Source organism: Neocloeon triangulifer, unplaced genomic scaffold (assembly GCF_031216515.1).
Source record: "Neocloeon triangulifer isolate White Clay Creek 2 clone unplaced genomic scaffold, ASM3121651v1 ptg000022l, whole genome shotgun sequence".
Classification (NCBI taxonomy): domain Eukaryota; kingdom Metazoa; phylum Arthropoda; class Insecta; order Ephemeroptera; family Baetidae; genus Neocloeon; species Neocloeon triangulifer.
The window spans coordinates 541,673-559,352 of NW_026775562.1; the positions used below are offsets into that span (position 1 = coordinate 541,673).

Consider the following 17,680-nt stretch of genomic DNA (forward strand, 5'->3'; position numbering starts at 1 on the left):
GCGTTTCGTCTAATCGCATCACCCACTATGATTATAACATCGATCTACGGGAAAAGCGGCAGAATATCTGCAGAACCATCGTCGTTTTTAACGACATTAAAGTGTCCGTCAGCAAAGGTCAAAGGAAAAAAATCATTTTTAAAAGATGCATTATACACTTAAGGGGGGCTAAAATGTGACCAACATCGAGTGCAAATCTAATTCAAAGCACGATCATCTCTTTTTTTATGTTCAAAAAATATAATTTAAACAAAAATTTTTTGTAAGCTTCGCCAGGATCGTTGTAAAATTCATGCAGCTAGTTTGATTCTGGCCAAACGTCAACGTTCAATAGCATTATTTATTATTTATACACAAACTTTATTTCGACTTGCTTGAGGAGGAGATTGTATTTGAACCAAAAAATTTAATACTTTTTGAAATTTTGATTTCTCTTCGTCCTAACCTCAAACAAGTCAAATTAATGCAACTAAAGTGGGTCAAAAAATGAAAACTTCTGTCGCATTTTTCAAAAGCAGCAGAGCGGATGAATTTAACAAATGAAATTATATATTGGATCTAAAATAAAAACCGAAACGGGGAGGGTAAAAAAAAATTAAATCAGGATTTATATATGAAAAAGAGCGAGCGTTCATCGTTTTATATTTTCGTTCAGGTTTTGGTAGATGTAAAGAATTTATTTATATATATAAATTTTTTTCGTATCTATAAAAAGAGATTGTTGGTGCTTGCTTACTGTGCGGACAGGTGGGGTGGAGTGGGTGATGGGGTGGGGTCATATTTCCGGGGTCGACCACGGGAGAGATGGCGTCGTTTGACAAATTCGGCGTCATCCACCATCCAGAAGGAACCGAAGTCATCCTCATAACGCACAAAACACTTGTGCAGTGAGAGATTGGTGCGAATCGCGTTCTGTATACACACACCACCAAGAAAATAGAGAAAAGTAGAAAAAAAGTACAACAGCATTTTTTGTTTGGTTTAACGTTAAATTATTCGCCCAAAAGTAGCTTCACTTGCCAGCTAGAAAGAATTAAAGTCCCTATAAAAAAACCTATTTTATAGAGTTCGGGGGGCGGGGGGGTTTGTCTCCGTCGGTCCTTTGTCGAAAATTTTCGCTTCACTTGCGTGTCTAATTCAAATATATACGAGTGTACAAAAAGCCTCTAGCCTTCCTTTTTAAGCAGCAACACATATTTTGAGATTTGACTCTTGTGGGTACAACCTGCCTCGGACTGTTCGCCCTGTTTTCCGATTTCCGGCCTACCTAACCTGCGTTTGGCTGCTGCTGCTCTGCATTTTTTTGGTATTTTTGGTTGCGTTTTTGAGTATATAGTGTTAAAAAACATGCAGTTAGTATAATATATATATGTTGTGAAAAAGAGTCAAAAATAGATGCACACACAAAAAGCCAAAAGTGTATAGTGGAGAGACACGTGTAAATATAATTTCAACAAAGTCGAAAAATATATGGTGTCGATTGCTGGTTTTACAACTCTCACAACACACTGGTACACACACAGAGTATATAATATGAAAATACAGAAAAACCGTGAATGATATACAAGAATGATTAAATGGTATAAAAATACGAGAAAAAGAGAAAGAGAGATCAAAAAGAGATCAAATCCAAAATCATGTTTGCCTTTTTAATTTTTTGGTACATAAAAAGGAGCTAGAGGTGCGACGGCGCAACTTATTCACTTTGTGGAGAATTTCGAGCGAAATAAGTTGGCGCGCGTTTGCTTTTTTGCTTGTTTGTTTGAAAATCGCTTGCAAAAATATTCGCAATCATCACACTCTGAGAGGTGCGTGATCTGGTTGGAGGTTAGACATACCCTGTGGAGCACCTTTGGGGACGCCGCTTGTAAAACTCCACCTCGTCCACGGTCCAAACAGCTCCCTTGACGTTTTCCACCCTCATAAAACATTTGTGGAGAGAGAGGTTGTGTCGAACTGCGTTCTATACAAAAAATAATATACAAAAATAAAAACACTGAAGCACAATGCAAAAATCAAAATGTTTGTTTCAATTTTCATGGGATTATTAGAGAATGTCTAGAATTGAGATAAGGGTTTGTTTCGGCGGAAATCCAGCCTATGGTCAGGGCCTGAAACTTCAGTTTTTCGTTCGTACACTAAGTGACATCAATTCTGAACAACTATCATGCAAATTAACCTTTTTACAGCTCTACTTGAATTATTGAAAATAAATTATAATAAGCTTGTATATTTTTCGTTTTTTTGCTTCGTGCATTGAGGTCACTTTGACCTAGATAGAAATTCGACCATGCAAGAAAATAATAATTTTTATTCATTTTATTTTGGTATATCTATTGAAGCCTTGCACAATCAGCTAAATCTAATTTAAATAAGAAGCAACGAAATAATTTTGTTACCTCTACTCTTGGTATTGAACAAAAAGTTTTTATAAGTTATGATTATAAATTGGTGAATAATGTTTGTACAAAACAAAAATTTGTCTAGAGCGCTTTCACGTGAGAAAAGCCTGGATGAAGTGTACAAAATTTTTATTAAAAGCGAGTACGAGTAATTGCTGGAGAGAGTGCGAAATTATCTGCGTCCTGCAAATTGCTAGATGTGGAAAAAGAGTTTTTTTTAAATTTGCTGACTTTATTGCGAGTGGCGAAAACTGTGAGTAATGAAAATGACAGGAAAAAGACACTGTACCTTCCAGGTTGCAGCGTTCCGCCTGAAGTAACAGAAGGTGTTTTGGAACCAGTTGTAGATTTCGTTCAGCGTCAACTGTTTGTCCGGAGACTCGATTATGGACTGCGAATTGAAATTATGTAATTGAGTTTTTTATTTAAAGGGTTTGAAAACTTTCAGAAAATCCAAATTTCATATTCGTGATCTGAATAGACCTTTTATTAACGATTCCAATGCTATAAAAAATGTTTTCAGACAAAAAATTGATTGATTAAAAAATTCCCTTTTTTTGTCCAAAGCAATTCTCTGATAATATTTATTGGAATCGTTAAGCCAAGTTCTAAAAGGCATTTAAATATGAAACATAAATTTTTTGAAGGTATTCAAACCTTTTTTAATTACTTTTTCTAGAAATACCTGTCTGATGAGCGATGCATAGGTGAACGGAGGTCTGACGTCGGCGTTTTTGTAGAACTCCCTATTTCTCTGGATTTCTAAAAATAGCACCATAGATTCAAAATCTTTGCAAAGTTTTTTATCAATCGGTTTCAGTTAAAATCTTCCTGATTTTGACTCTTAATTTTTACCTTGTTGTACATCAAGACCTGCCCTTTCCAGCATGTACGGAAGCCCTATTAGGGCAGCACAAACAAGACAAAAAAATTCACAATTGAGTTCCCAGAAAATTAAGTTTAAAAAAATTACACCAAGGGATATTCAATTCAATTACTTTAGAAATTTCAAAAGCCAAGAAAAGAAAACCGAACTTAATGGTAAGTTCAAAGAAAATAAAAAGGTTTCGTACGTGACTCACCGCCAGCCAGGGACAAGGACGATTTATCACTGATTCTGCGGCGGATGGGGCCGCCCATGGTTGGGGTCGGCGGGTGCAGCATTGGCGACCGCGCCGCCGACACCAGGGGCAACATCGGCGGGGCCACCGAGACTGGCTGCTGCTGAGGCGGCACCTGCGGCTGCGACAGGTTCGTGGCAACTACGCTGGAGGAAAGGTGCAGTTTGGCCAGGGATCCTGGCGACGGGTTCTGGTAATAAACAACAGACTATATGAATTACGTTTAACATTGCCCATCACTCATGTGATTAAAAAATTAAAGTGGTAAACAAATTAATGCTGAAAAAAATTAATTTGAAAAGAAATAATTTATTGATTTTTTTTATCAACTTAATTAAATTTTATATTAAAAATTAATAAGTATTTGAAGGAAAAATTTACCCTTGGCATTTCATTCTTGGCCTCATTGGCCATTTGCTGCTTGGTCATGTGCAAGTGTTGCATCATAGCTTGCAGCCTGTCCCTCTCCTTTTGCAACTGCAGCTCCAGCTGGGACACAACTTGCATCTGCACTCTTGCTTGAGCGGTTGATCTGTCATCCAAAATGTGCTCTGTGTTGAGATGACTGCAAATAACAATTATTTTATTACAATTTTATTTCAAATTCCAATTATAAAATAAAGTCAAAATTCAATTAAAATACAAATTAAAAATATCCCAAAGTAAAAAAATTAAAACGAATTTCTTTATAATTCAAATTTCTGGCAGAAATTACAGGTTTCAGAATGATTCTGTTATTTTATTTAGATTTAGCCACTTTTAATTTATGCTTTAGATCGCTTTAAAAATGCAAAACGATCAATTATCTGGAAAAAATTCAAAATTGAATAAAAACAGAAATAAACGTTTTCTTCAGCATTTCTGTGCACATATCTAGTAAAACCATCAATTTTTATTAAATTTTTTGGGACTTTTATGATATTTTTTCTTTATTCGAGTAAAATTGAATATAAAATTCTATAATTTTTATTTAAAACTTAAACATACTTGAAAAAGGCGTCTGCGTCTTCACAGATGGTCTCGCAGCCGGGCCACTTGCACACCCCGTGACCGTACAGGGGGTGTTTCTCGAGGGTGGACGCGGCGGCCGCTTCGGGCGTGATGCCGTTCATGCCCTCGCGAGGTCCGCCGCGGTGGCCGAGGAGGCCGTTGAGTGGCGAACTCTTAGGGTGTTCGTGGTCGGGACTTTTGCTGCTCGGCGCCTCCTTCCAAGGTCCTTCGGGAGACAAACCTGCGGAGCCGAGACCAATTAGCTGGAGGGCTTCGACGGATAATTAATAGAGGGCAATTATCGGCTCGACTTCCTTGCGAAGAGTAAAGAAAAATGGGGAGCAAAGCAAGGGGTCGGCGGCGTTTCTCGTTAGCGAGACTTGCTGACCATCGCCCGCGGCTATTTGCATCAATAATGGCTGTGCTGATTGCACTGAGAAGCATCCCTACTAGTTTACGAGGGGTTGAAAGGGGTAGTTTTGAGGAAAGTCAAGTCAGTTACAATTTTTTTTCATTTTGTTTCATGAATACAAAGAGATATTATTTAAATTTAAATGACTATTTTTAATATTAACGCCAAATTCGATTAGTTAATTTCTATGTCAACTGCACTTCCCATTAATTTTGCAAAACTTGAAGCTCAAAAATGTAAGACTGTGCACAAATTTTATTTTCGTGAGAATTATCCCATGAATTTGATTATATTCCATGATATCAGCTCAAAATTTTTTTTATCAATGGAGAAGTTGAATTTGTAGCTTCAATCTGGGTAGATTTGACTTTTATTCTGAAAAATTCTTAAAGTTGGATAAAGTAATTTGACTGATGGCTGGCGGTCTTTGTATTGTTTTGTTTTTATTTTAGCTAAAAGCTCTCTCTCTGTCGGCGGCGTTAATGGAAAGTTGCAATTTGAGCAACACAACGGCCAAGTTTGATTAATATTTTTCATCATCCGCGATTGTTTATTCTATGTAATTTAGCCAAAAAAGGGTTGGCAGAGCAGCCCGGCGGACGGACGGGCGGCGCCAGTTTTCGCATTAACGGGGTGGCAGTTGTTTGTCTTGTAAATTTTCTTCCTGATTGTCTTCTCTTCTTCCGCTCTCGCTCTCATTCGAATTTTAATTAATAAAGAAAATCGAACTCGCCCGCGGCCATGTTTAATAATAACTATACTCTCTATACATCTCACGCCTCGGCTTTTAGCAGAGAGAAGGAGGAGGCCGAGGGGCGGAAAGCAATTTAAGAGTTGTAAACAGAGAAATTTGCCGCGCTGCTTTCACGGGCTCGTGAGTTTCCATTTCGGGCCGGCGAAATTGAGTGGGATGGAAAAGGGTTGTTTTCACCAGCTCGAGTGCTCGGGGGCGCCAAAAGTAAGAAAAGCATTGTTTTTTTTTTTTCAAGTATTTTAAAGAAGAAAAAGGGGTTATTTAAAAAGAAGAATTAGTTCAACTAATTTTCCAATGAATTTAAATTTAGTCCGGAATTTTTGAATCAAATTTCTATATAATCGTTAGTCTTTCAAAACAATTTTAAACAAATTTCTGCTGTGCTTTTTTTGATAAAAATCGTTTTACCATATTTTGTATTGATTTAGGTTGGAACAGAATGATATTCAAGGAATTCAAAATTAAAAAAAAAAATCCCTCGAGTAGAAGATTCAAAAATAAAATGTCTAATTTACAATATCATTTTCAGACATTTTTTTTATTTTGAAAAATTTTCGAGGGCACAAGTCTGCTCAGGACTTATAAAATTATTTTTCTAAATATCTTTGAAATTTGGAATTTTGCAAGAACCACAATTGTCATCTCAAGATATTAATTAAATTTAGATTCCTCTTTTTTTTATTGTGCAAATTTTCAGACTTTTGTTTGCTTACCTAGAGCGTCTCCTGCACCTTGAGCGACCATCATGGGCTGGACGAGGCCCTGCTGCATGATGAACTGGTGCTGAACGATGCGCAGCTGCTGCATGAGCTGTTGCTGCTGCATCGAGAGCTGCTGAAGCGGCACAGAGGCCTTCTTCTTGTCGCCACTTTGCAGCAGGTGCGACTGCTGGATCAGGTTGAGCTGCAACTGCTCCTGCAGCTGCTGCAGAACTTGCTCTAGTTGCTTCCTACCTAGCTCGGCAAACTGCTGCTGCTGCGAAAAATAAGAGACCTTTGATTAGGTCATTATGGTCAGTTTTTAATTTTTATTTTTACTAAAAGTGTTAATTCAAGGTAAATAGTACAATTTAGATAGGTTCACGGAATTTTTCAACAGTGAAATTCTATAATGAACAATGATAATTCTTACATTAAAAATAAAACTTATTATAATTAAAAATTGTTTTTAACATTTAAATATAAATTTAAACAATGCAAATTGAATTTAGTATGAATTTTTTTGCTTATTTTTTCATAAAATTTTCAATTTATTTAACAAATAGATCACTTTTTTTATTGTTTAGAAAAAGTTTTTGTATAAACAGACGTTCCTAAATAAAAAAGTTTTCTATTTGTCAAAGAAAATTGGATGTTAAGCCGGTTTGTTTGCCGGATTTTCAGCATAGCAAGTTTTTACGATTTTTCCTGTTTTGCAGTCGTGATCCTTTTGTCGAAACTTTGCTGCTCGGGGGTGAAACTTCACCTCCCTTATTTACAGTCGTTTTGTATTTTGCGAGAGCGACCCGCTTGTTTCCTTTATTCTCTCTTCGAAAAATCTCGCGTTCACGCCACATTTAACAAGTCGTGTACAATGTAATCGTATTGAAAAACGCTCACTTCGACTGGCGCCCAATGGTTTGTGCATAAATACGACGCGATTTATTCAAATGCATAAAAGTAAGCGGTACGTGCCAAACACGAGAAAGTACTCGCCGGCGATTGACCGCTCCGCTGAGGGCCGGCAAATTTCCCGTCATCAATCCATGCAGGCGACGAGTGGCGGACAAATAGCAGTTTCGGAGTGATTTTCGCTCGAGTGCGCTCACGTTCGATGCAGGGGCGGCCACGCTAAATCCACAACTTTAAATAATGGACTATAAAAATCAAGATGTATAAAAGCGCGGCAGCAGCCGGGCGCGCGCACATAAATAACCAAGGTGAGAGGGAGCGAGCGAGAGCCTGCCACTTCCGTAAGTAGGCAATCCGCTCTGCGGACGTGACGAGCGAGCTGCATAAAACATTTTCAGTGTTTGCCGAAATTGGACCAGAATTCGGGTCCCTTTGGAGAAGTTCAATTCATGTTTGACAGTGATCAAGACTAATAATAATAAAGAAAGACCACCCAAATTTTATGGAAATGAACTCAATTTCAATGGTAAAAAATCTAGAATTATCAATTATCCAAATAAAGTTGATTTTGCGCAAAAAAAGGTCCTTTTAAAGATTAATTTTATTTATAAAATTTTTAGAAATGATTTAAAATTTATTATATATTAATTATAATTTTGTTCTTAAATTCGTGGCAACTGGCAGCTCTGATTTTCAAAGAAGACGAGACTCTTAAATTTGTTTTCAATTAGAAAACTAATAATACTAGAAATAATAATAATTGACAGAAAAAATCTGCAAAAACTGTTGAAAACGATAAAGGTTCAACAATAGTCCAGAAAAAACATCTCAAAATAATTGGAAAATTGAAAGAACGTCTCAAGATGATTAATTTTTTAAAGTGGATTTTGGTCTCATGATTTGAATTAGACACAATTTGCAAATATCTGTTGTCAAAATTCATTTTGAATGAAATTATAAAGAAAAAATACCTCTTTCTTTGCACTATTTATCAGACACATCAAATAATTATGCTGCATGATATTCTTATTAAATATGGTATTAAAATCTAAATTTGTAATTCCAGTTTTGTGTTTATAAAATGTTTCAATTTCCTGCCTAAAATCACCTAATATATCATCTCTTCCTGTCACGAAATTTTCACAAAAATATTTGAAAAAAAAAATCCAATAAAATTAACCCTAGTAGGCTCTCAATCTTTCAAGATAATAAATAAACCCTTTTTCCCCCTGAATAGATTTAAAATATAAGTAATTATAATGGGATAAAAATTTATTTTCCTTTGAATTTTATAGTGGAAAAATAACATTAATTTCCTACTCAAAGTTTTGTCCTTTTTTTATATTTTTAACAAACCTGCTGTTGTCCCTGGGAGAGGAGGATGGCCTGCTGGAGGGACTGCAGCTGCGCCGGGCTGAGGATGTGCTGCTGCAGCACCTGCTGCATCTGCTGCAAGCCGGGCGACATCATCTGCTGGAGGCTGGGCGGCTGCTGGTGGCTGGCCGAGAGAGGTGGCGGCGACTTGCCATTGCTGTCGGGGGTGGCCGGGGTCGCCACTTTGATGCTCTTGGGCTCGTTTCCGCCTCCGGGCACCGGCGAGCTGCCTGATGCCGCCTGCTGCGGGTTCTGGTTCGGGGTGCTTGGCGCTTGGGCCGCTGGGGCGGGGGCGGCTGCTTGCGGCTGCGACTGCTGCGGCTGGCTGCCGGTCTGTTGTTGTTGTGCTTTCAACGCCTTCGCTAATGAGGATGCCTGAAACAGAAATTGCAAAAAAATTGAACAAAAGATTACAAATGCAATTATTATTCATAACAACTTAAAAATAAAATTTGACATCTAAAAAAACTTTATTACTTTATACTAATATTAAAAAAAAATTTCTGTCAGTTTTATTAATTCTATAAATTAAAATTTATTTATTACTATTTTATTTTAATTAATTCTCATTGATAGTTTTAAATAATACTTAACTTTGAATTTATCATTCAAAAAATCTTTCCATTAAACTTGAGATTTATATAATTAATCAGGTCTTTCATAATATCTGTTTAAAAACAACTAACGTCGTGCGATTGAATTCAGATTATTTTAATTGTTTTTTTTTATTATTTAAAATTCTTAGAACAATTGCAGCAATTTTAGAGAAAAATTGTCTGAAAGGGAAACTTTTGGGCAAAGACTTAACAGCACCATCAGAATTGCTTGATAATTGTTTTGTTTTTATTTCCTAATTTTGAATCATTTCTCTTAACGTTAATTTTTATTGCCACACAAATTTCACCGTCAAATCGATTCCGATGCAACTGCTTTTATTGCCCTCTCTGCCAATTCTCGTCGCGACTGCCGAGTATATTGTTTGGCAAAGAGTCTGCCGCTGATATCTTTCAGCTCTCTCGTGTCCTCTCTCCCCACATAGCAATTTTTTGCTGGCCTCGCACTGCAAAGGTCAGTTTAGTGGTCGTCCATCGGCGATTGTTCAGATTGTTGTCGACAGATTTGAGACGCAGAGCAAACAGCAGCTTCTCGAGTGTATTTGTTTGCTGCTTTCTGTTTGCAATTTCTTGTAAGCGGCTTTTGTGTGGAAGACGGGAAGAGAAAGATTGAAAGCAGGAAAGGAGTTTTATTGCTGCTGACGTCTCACTCCAGAGACAGATCATTGGAATTTTTGAGGATTTAGAATTCCTTTTTTTTATTAATGAAATTGGTAAATAAATAAATTAATTGTCGTCATCAGATGAATTTTAACAATGTATTGTGTCAATCAGTTTCAATGTGATAAATAAACAACAGCAATAAATATAGTGGACCGATTGATACTTATTGAAAAATGTTCTTTATTCATAAAATTCATGTAATAGAAACATATGAAATAAAAAAAATTCAATTTTTTTAGAAATGTAATAAATATCAATTTTGAAACAGAATAAATATAATAGAAAAGTAATAAAAGTTTATAAAATGTACAGTGATTATATTAACAAATAAAATTTAAAAAAAAAACTGTTTTAATTTATTTTAAAAATAATTTTTATGCATAAAATTATTTAAATCTAAAACTATATTATAAATTTATCTTTAAGTTGCTTTAAATTCTTTCTTTTGTAACGTTTGATTTTGATGAATTGCATTTTTTTTTGCCAGTGTTTACAATTAAACCTCGGCGGAAAAAAGCAAAGCAGCAAAAACGAGGGGAGCGCAAAGTCGGTGCGCTTCATTTGCAAAGGGACTTCGGCTCGCCGAGTTCATTAGTGGCAAAAGCGAACGGGGTATACTTCTGTACCATTCTTGCATATTAAGCAACTCCGGCGGCCGGAGCAAAATCAATCGGGGCTCGATAAAAAGCAGACGAGAGAGGCAAAGGAAAAAATCAGAGGGGCGAACGAGACATCCGCAAAAAGAAGAAGAAGAAATTTTTCCCTGTTTTTATTGTCCCTCTCCGTATATTTCACACTTCTGGTGTTGCCGCCGGGATTATTATATTATACATTTTTTTCTGGTGTTATTTTCCTTGGCCGGCGTTTTGCTGAATGGACAAGATTTTCTTCCTTCTTTCTTTCTCGGAGGCATTACATTATTGTACTATATTTGCGAGTATATGTGTTGCCATCGCCAACATCTGTCTCGGCCGGACAATGACGCGAATTCTGCTGACTCTCGATCTGCGCAGACCATCCATTGATGGCCTTTAAAAAATAACACTATGCGCCTCCTTTTTTTATTTATTCGTTTTCGTTTTGCGCCATCGCAATATTTTCCGCTATTATTCTCCGCAGCCGCACTCTCGGCCGATAATGGCATCTGCGGACCAAACGCTGCTGACTCAAGCGCAAGCTGTCGCATAATATTCAACACCATAACTCCCCTAACATCGCAAAGAGCAGTGGTGCGGCTGCTGCCGGAGAGAAACACGCGGCCTCCCTATTACTTGCTGCCTCAGGTGCATATTTCTGAATAAAAAGGCGATAAAAATAATTTGGTGAAAATATTTAGAAATCGTAAGGCAAGCAAAATTCAATACGTGTTAGTGAAGATGTTGTCGTCGTTTTTAAAAATTCCAACTTAAACTTGACATCTTCAGAAAGACGAATTAAATTTTGCGGTAATCCTTGATTTAAAAAAATTGTACAACTTCAACTTGACGTATCAAATCTTCAGAAAGATGTTTTGAATATTACATTAGTCGCTGTTTTTAAACAATTTTGCAACTTCAACTTGACGCATTAAAAAGAATTAAATTTTTATATAGGCTTGGAATTTGATTAAAGTGTCAGTTATTAATTGTTAGCAAACAAATTAATCGAGATTTGAGAAAATTCACTATTGATAGCTGATTCTTTTTCAATCTTTTGTGGAAATAATCTCGCCAAATCAAGTAAAGATTAGGGAAGGAATTAAAATCGAAATCTGCTTTTAAAAGAGATTTTGATTAATTAAAATAAGAATTTTATTATGAATCAGTTATAAATAATTAAAATAAATAAATTCAAACTAATAAATTAAAGTTAAGTGACTCAAAACATAATTAATGAAAGATTTAAATTAGAATTAAGAATTTTCATTGAACATTAAAGTTTAATAAAGTAATTCAGCAATTGAGGCACAGATTTATATGATCTGCATTTTTTTTTCAAGAAACTTTTACCACTTTAATTCTTTATAAATTCCATAATTTTACCAAAATCTAGTTCAGAAATTGCCAGTAATTGATTTTCAACTCTGGCTCTGTATACGTAACAGCCGAAAATCACAAGCAGCATTTTGTTGATAAAGCGCCCTCTTCATAATTCAGTATCAATTAGAAGCGGCTTTTCGGCCCGTAAATTATGCAATATTTTATTATTACCGCAATAATAAAGACGGCGGCGTTAACGTGTAGCTCAACGATGATGATGATGTTTGTAGTTGGCATGCAGAGTAGCAAGCCTTTCAAAAGCACGTGAGCGCACAATGGCACGTGTGTACATACATTTATCCTGCAGAGAGCAAGCAAGCAAGCAGGCTGCGTGCATGTGTGTTGTAATAATAAAGAAGCAAAGATGCTATTATGCGGCATTATTCGCGAGGAGAGCGAGAGGATTCAAACTGAAGGGGGCTGTTTTGTTGCCGCCAGAGTCGAGCGCGAGGGTAAACACATGAAATGCACGTTAAAATTTTGAATATAAAAAAAGGAAGGGGAAATATTTTTAGGGACTTGCGTACGTTTAAAAAAATTAATTTGTTTCCACAAAATTATTTTAATTATGACGCAATTTTATTGCTAATACTTTGAAAATATATTTAATTTTACACAAAAATCAGAAATAAATTTTAAACTTTTTTTAGAAATTAAAATTAAACATTTTGTTGTTTAATTGTGTACATTGTTCCATAATATTATTAAATTTTAATTGTAATAAGTTATTTAAAATACAAACGGATTTAATTTAAAATAAAAATAAAAATAATTAAGACACTTATTATTTTTATTTTATTTTTAATTGTATGCTTGATACGTATTGTTATTTATTATATTATTTATATAATAGAATTACATAGTTAAAATTTAAATTATCAAATCAAAATATTTTATTAGACACAAATGTGTACAAAATTTAAATTACAAAATATAAATTTTTCTTAATCGTATTTATTTATTCAGTTGCAATTATTAATTGTAAAACTAAACATGTAAATATTATTACAAAAAGTAGATGGAAAAGTTTATAATTTTTTTTGAAAGCTCCTTCCGATTAAAACTTGGATAAAGTGAGCAGTTTATTTCCATCTCTTATTCTTTTCTCTTCAAAAGAAATCCGTGCTCGGCGCAAAATCCGACGTTTCACAAGGGAAATCCATTTACGTTTGCGCCGGCACAATACAATAACTCACCAGCTGAGCTGCAAATCTTGATTGTTTTTCCCTAATTGTAAAAACAGCTCGCTGTGCGCATAAAGCGAATAAGCATGAGAGGGAGTAAAAAATAAGGAAAGGCAGCAGGTTAATTTGCATTTATTTTTGCCCTCTCGCAGCCTCGTAAGCTGCTTCTGTCATGTTTCGAGTGCATAAAATATTTCAAGAGCTCTCCCTGTTTTTTGCGTATCAACACAGCAGCGAGAGAGAAAGGCGCGAGAATTTATTTGCCAGAGAGAAAGAGAGATAAGCAAGATTTATATCGCGCGCATCGGATTTAATTCACTTGACTGCCGCCCAGGAAAATAAGAAACAAGATAAAATGTCGCGACTTTTCTTCATAACACACTTTCAAAAGGAAAAAATAAATCTTCAAGGAAATCTCCAAATTTAAAAATAAATACAAAATTTATTAAAATCCACAATGAATGATAAAAATTGACTTTTTAGTACTTAATAAATTTTATAATATATTTCACATTTTTTCCAAATAAAAAATGGGAGCTTGAATCACTCAGGAACTTTCAAGAGTTTCTTTCAAGCCACTCTCTCATAATTCTTTATTTTTCTTCCGTGTTTTAATTAAGGACTTTTAGCTCTCGTTCGTCATTTCTTAAGTGGGAGTGCGCAAAAAAGAGGGGCGGATTAAGAGGGTGCGTCGCCTCTGCGTTCTCTCTGAAGCCGTGGCCGAGGAGATTTATTTTTTATTAAAAAGTTCGGGATCGGAATGAATTTTAATAAGTCAATGTAACACCTTTCCTCTCTCGCCGGCTTACCGAGGCCGGTTGGCCGCGGCGGCGACTTTTAAATATTAAAAATCTTAAGCTTTTAATTTCCAGAGAGAACTTTCTTTCTTTCTTTCCTTATCGCAAAGTTTCGAGCAGAACAGCGGAGACGGAAAAAGAATTTATCGCGCAACTTTTTACCCGAGACGTGCGTCATATTTTCAAACTTCTTCTTTTGATTCGAGCGGAAAACAAAAATACGCACGTTTTTTATGTAAAATTCCCTCTGGAGTTGAAGGGTTGCCTTTAATGAAATATTCAGATTCATTTTATATTGTATCCGAGCACAATAGTGCGTCCCTACGTAATACCGAGTTGCTGATGAAATAAGAAGAATTGCAACAATGATGCTGACGCCGCCGTATATAAAAAGGAAAATGTATACAATATTTATTATCCGCGGCGGCCCCTCTGGCCTCTGCGCTCTTTCTCCTTTGAAAATCGTGTTTATCGACGGGCTTAACTTTTGTAATAAACTCGGGATTAGAGAGGAAGATGACAATCGCAGCGCATGAATGTGCATGAAAGAGAGGCCAGGGCAAAGGCCACTTGTCCGATATGTAGAGAGGTGAAAGCTCATGTTGAGCAATAGTCGCTGGTGATTGGAAACCGAGGGATTGGAAATTATTAACTGAGAGTGAACAATCTTCTACATTAGAGAGAATTTCAATTGAAACTCTAAATTACATTTTTTTTTAAATACTTGTTTAAAAAAAATTTAAGGAGTTACTAAATTACACTGCGGTCTATGATTTGAAGATTAACTTACATTTTCTAATTTTATCGGCGCCACTGAATGTAAAATAAAGAGATGAAAATTAGTCTTGTAATTGAGAGGAATCAATTTAAAGTGATTATGCTGGTAAAAAAGACTTTTATTCTATAATTAAATTTCATTTACATTAGTCATTTAATTAGTTTGTTCTAGTATGATATCATTTTATTTAATAAAATTAAAAACAAAAATTTATTTTTATATTTATCTTAAAATTATTTATTTATTTTTTTAATTTTTTTGCACAGTTTCATTATTTAATCTAATTATTTCTAAGCTTCCTATAAATTTTTTTTTTAGTTCCTGCAAATAATTTTTTTTTATTCTTTTATATATTTAAATCCCTTATCTTCAGTGATTAATTATATCATTTTTTCAAAGGGGAAATTATGTTTTGAAAAATCCTTTGCACCAAACATTATATTTATTTACAAACTAGCATTATATAAAATATTATGTGTCATTTCTATGTCTTTCTTAATATATTTGGAATGAAAAAAGATTTGTATCTCAGATATTTTAAACCTAAATAGAAACCGCCCTATAAAATATTTTAAACCATGAATTTAATAAATATGCAAAAGGAATAAACAAGAACTTCTCAAATAATTTGAATTTCATTATTTTTCAGATTTTTTTAAACAAAATTTTGCGTTGAAATGGATTCATCCTCTTCAGTTTTTTTCCTTAAACTTAACTTTTTGAAAACTTTTAACGAGACACAATTCCGTGTCCATTTTCAATTGAGTTATGGCGTGGAGCAAAGTGCGTGCACGCTCTTTTCTCGAGTCGCTTTTTTATCGTCGGAAGAAAATTGCGCAGATTCCAGTTAGGGGTTGGCCGCAAAAATGATAAACAGGGCGATATTGCGGAATGAGAGCGCGAGAGGTGGGCATTTCTATGCACAACACATCGCATCATGCAAATATTTACTGCCGTATAAGAAGGGCGCATTATTACACCGCCATTATATTGTGTGTGTGTGTTCAACAACGGATGATATAAGAAGACGTTAAAATGCATTACGGCCGCGCGATCATGTCATATGCGAAATAAAAAACCATACATAGAGAGCGCGGCGCATTATGTGAAAAATATGGAAATAATATTGCCGAGGCGGCCATACCGTAGGCTCTCTTTTGAATATGAAATATGTGATAAAGGGATAATGTTGCGCTGCTGCTGCTTTCTTTTTGATGGCCGAAACACACAACCGCCGATTCGAGATGCTTTGCATGCAGACGAGAGCCCACCGGCTGCTATTAACGAGAAAACAAAAGCCGCCCCCGTCCCGAAGGCACCCTTGATGCATTTAAAAGAGCTACTCCTTCCTTCCTTCGGCCAAATGACAAAACTGTGTCGCCGCACCCACTTGAAATAAATAATCAAGTCGGCTTCGGTCGAGCCGTCAAGAACAGAAGCACATATAGGAAAGTAGAAATTGACAAATATCATTTGTGATTTAAGCAAAAAAATTGATTGCTTCTTTAAAAATGAAAAAAAAATGAGCATAATTACAGAAATTGATAAAAATTATCATATTTTGAGAGGAATCAAAAGAAAATGAATAATTAATATAGACACGAAATTTAAATTGCATTTTTGCTATTTACCATTTAAAAAAAATTTGTTCTCAAAATTCAGAGTGGTATTTTTTTTTAATACTTTCAAAACGTAAATCACATGTTGATTAAATTCCAGGGTTCAAAAGGTCTCTCTGAACCAACCCAACCCGGAAATATTGACTTATAGATGACATTTTTTCTTCTTCATTCAGATCAATTTCAAGCATACACCAAAACATGATCTTTTTTTTAAAAATTTCTTTCAGAAAAGGTGAAAATTTAAAACGAACTTTTATTTATGTATATATTTTTTAATAAAAAGGATGATATTGCTATTTATTTTTCATTGTTGTTCGTTTTTTTACTTTTTACAAAAATCATCCATTAAAAGAAAAACAATTGTTTCGAGCTAAACATTTCTTGTTGGATTCGAACAAAAACGGAAAGGAATTTGTTGGAAATCTTCTTGTTTTAAGTGCATAACCACTCTCCAAATTAAAGTTCGTATCTGCTTATTTTGTATAAAGTAAGTGGAATTTCCACCGCAGCACATTTGCCACAGGCATACATAATAAAACAATAAAAATTTCATTTCGTTCTCCGTCTGTTTTTTACGTCCCGCATTTTTACTTCCTCCTCTCTGTGCGCGCGACTTTCTTTCTTTCTTCCTTTTGTATGGTAATATTTTTATTTCCATAGGACAACCACGGCATTTGAGCTCTTTCGCTAGCTTTTGTTGTTATTTTACGCGGATTATCTCCGCATGCCGTGAAGCTCTCAAGAGGAGAAAAAAAAATAAAACACCGGCGTCTGAAGGAAAGGAAAAAATTCACACGACAACGCCGGAGAAATGAGCTCACATTTGACTATGAATTTCAAATTTCGTCATTTTTCCCCACTCAAAAGCGCTCATAAATGTTTACGAACTTAAATTCAGAAAATAGTAAACGTTGAGATATTTAATCTTTAAAAGAATAAATAAATTAAATAGAAAAATGAATTATTAAAATTCTAATAAAAGTTCCTCTTCTATTTCATCCGTGTTTATTTTAGCGTAGGTCTTGCTCCACCTGCGGGGTGAATAGCGAGTTTCGCTCTCGTGAAATAATAAAACATGCGACGCAAGACAAAGGTGCAGAGCCGGCAACAATAATCTCCTTGTGTGTTGCCCCAACTTAAACACAAGAAAGCAGGCGCCGAGTTTGCAACCGGCAAAAGCAAAGACCGCGAATGTGCTGCACTTTCTTGCCAACTACAACCAGCGCCGGCGGGTGCATGTATGGAAAACTTGCTTGCATATTATTATACACGCGTGTGTGTCTCGCCACAAGGCCTGAATTATTAATCAGCAAGCATATAAGTATACACACCGTGTCTCAG

The 17,680-nt window shown here is 35.3% G+C and overlaps 1 protein-coding gene across 15 annotated transcripts in view; it reads right to left on the bottom strand.

Moving 5' to 3' along the window:
* The window catches only part of LOC132204753 (forkhead box protein P1), a 241,170-nt gene that overhangs the window by 4,292 nt on the left and 219,198 nt on the right, over nt 1–17,680 (bottom strand). For 7 of the 15 annotated variants that reach the window (XM_059633487.1, XM_059633486.1, XM_059633488.1 and 4 more), the window contains 9 exons: nt 8,646–9,038; nt 6,393–6,672; nt 4,511–4,754; nt 3,905–4,088; nt 3,485–3,731; nt 3,258–3,302; nt 3,088–3,191; nt 2,692–2,793; nt 1,839–1,963 (listed from right to left, as the gene is read on the bottom strand). In XM_059633487.1, coding sequence (XP_059489470.1) covers nt 1,839–1,963; nt 2,692–2,793; nt 3,088–3,191; nt 3,258–3,302; nt 3,485–3,731; nt 3,905–4,088; nt 4,511–4,754; nt 6,393–6,672; nt 8,646–9,038 — 1,724 coding nt within the window. Of the gene's footprint in view, nt 1–736; nt 913–1,838; nt 1,964–2,691; nt 2,794–3,087; nt 3,192–3,257; nt 3,303–3,475; nt 3,732–3,904; nt 4,089–4,510; nt 4,755–6,392; nt 6,673–8,645; nt 9,039–17,680 lie in introns of all 15 variants that reach the window. The other 8 variants (XR_009442553.1, XM_059633491.1, XM_059633492.1 and 5 more) reach the window with 7 other exon arrangements.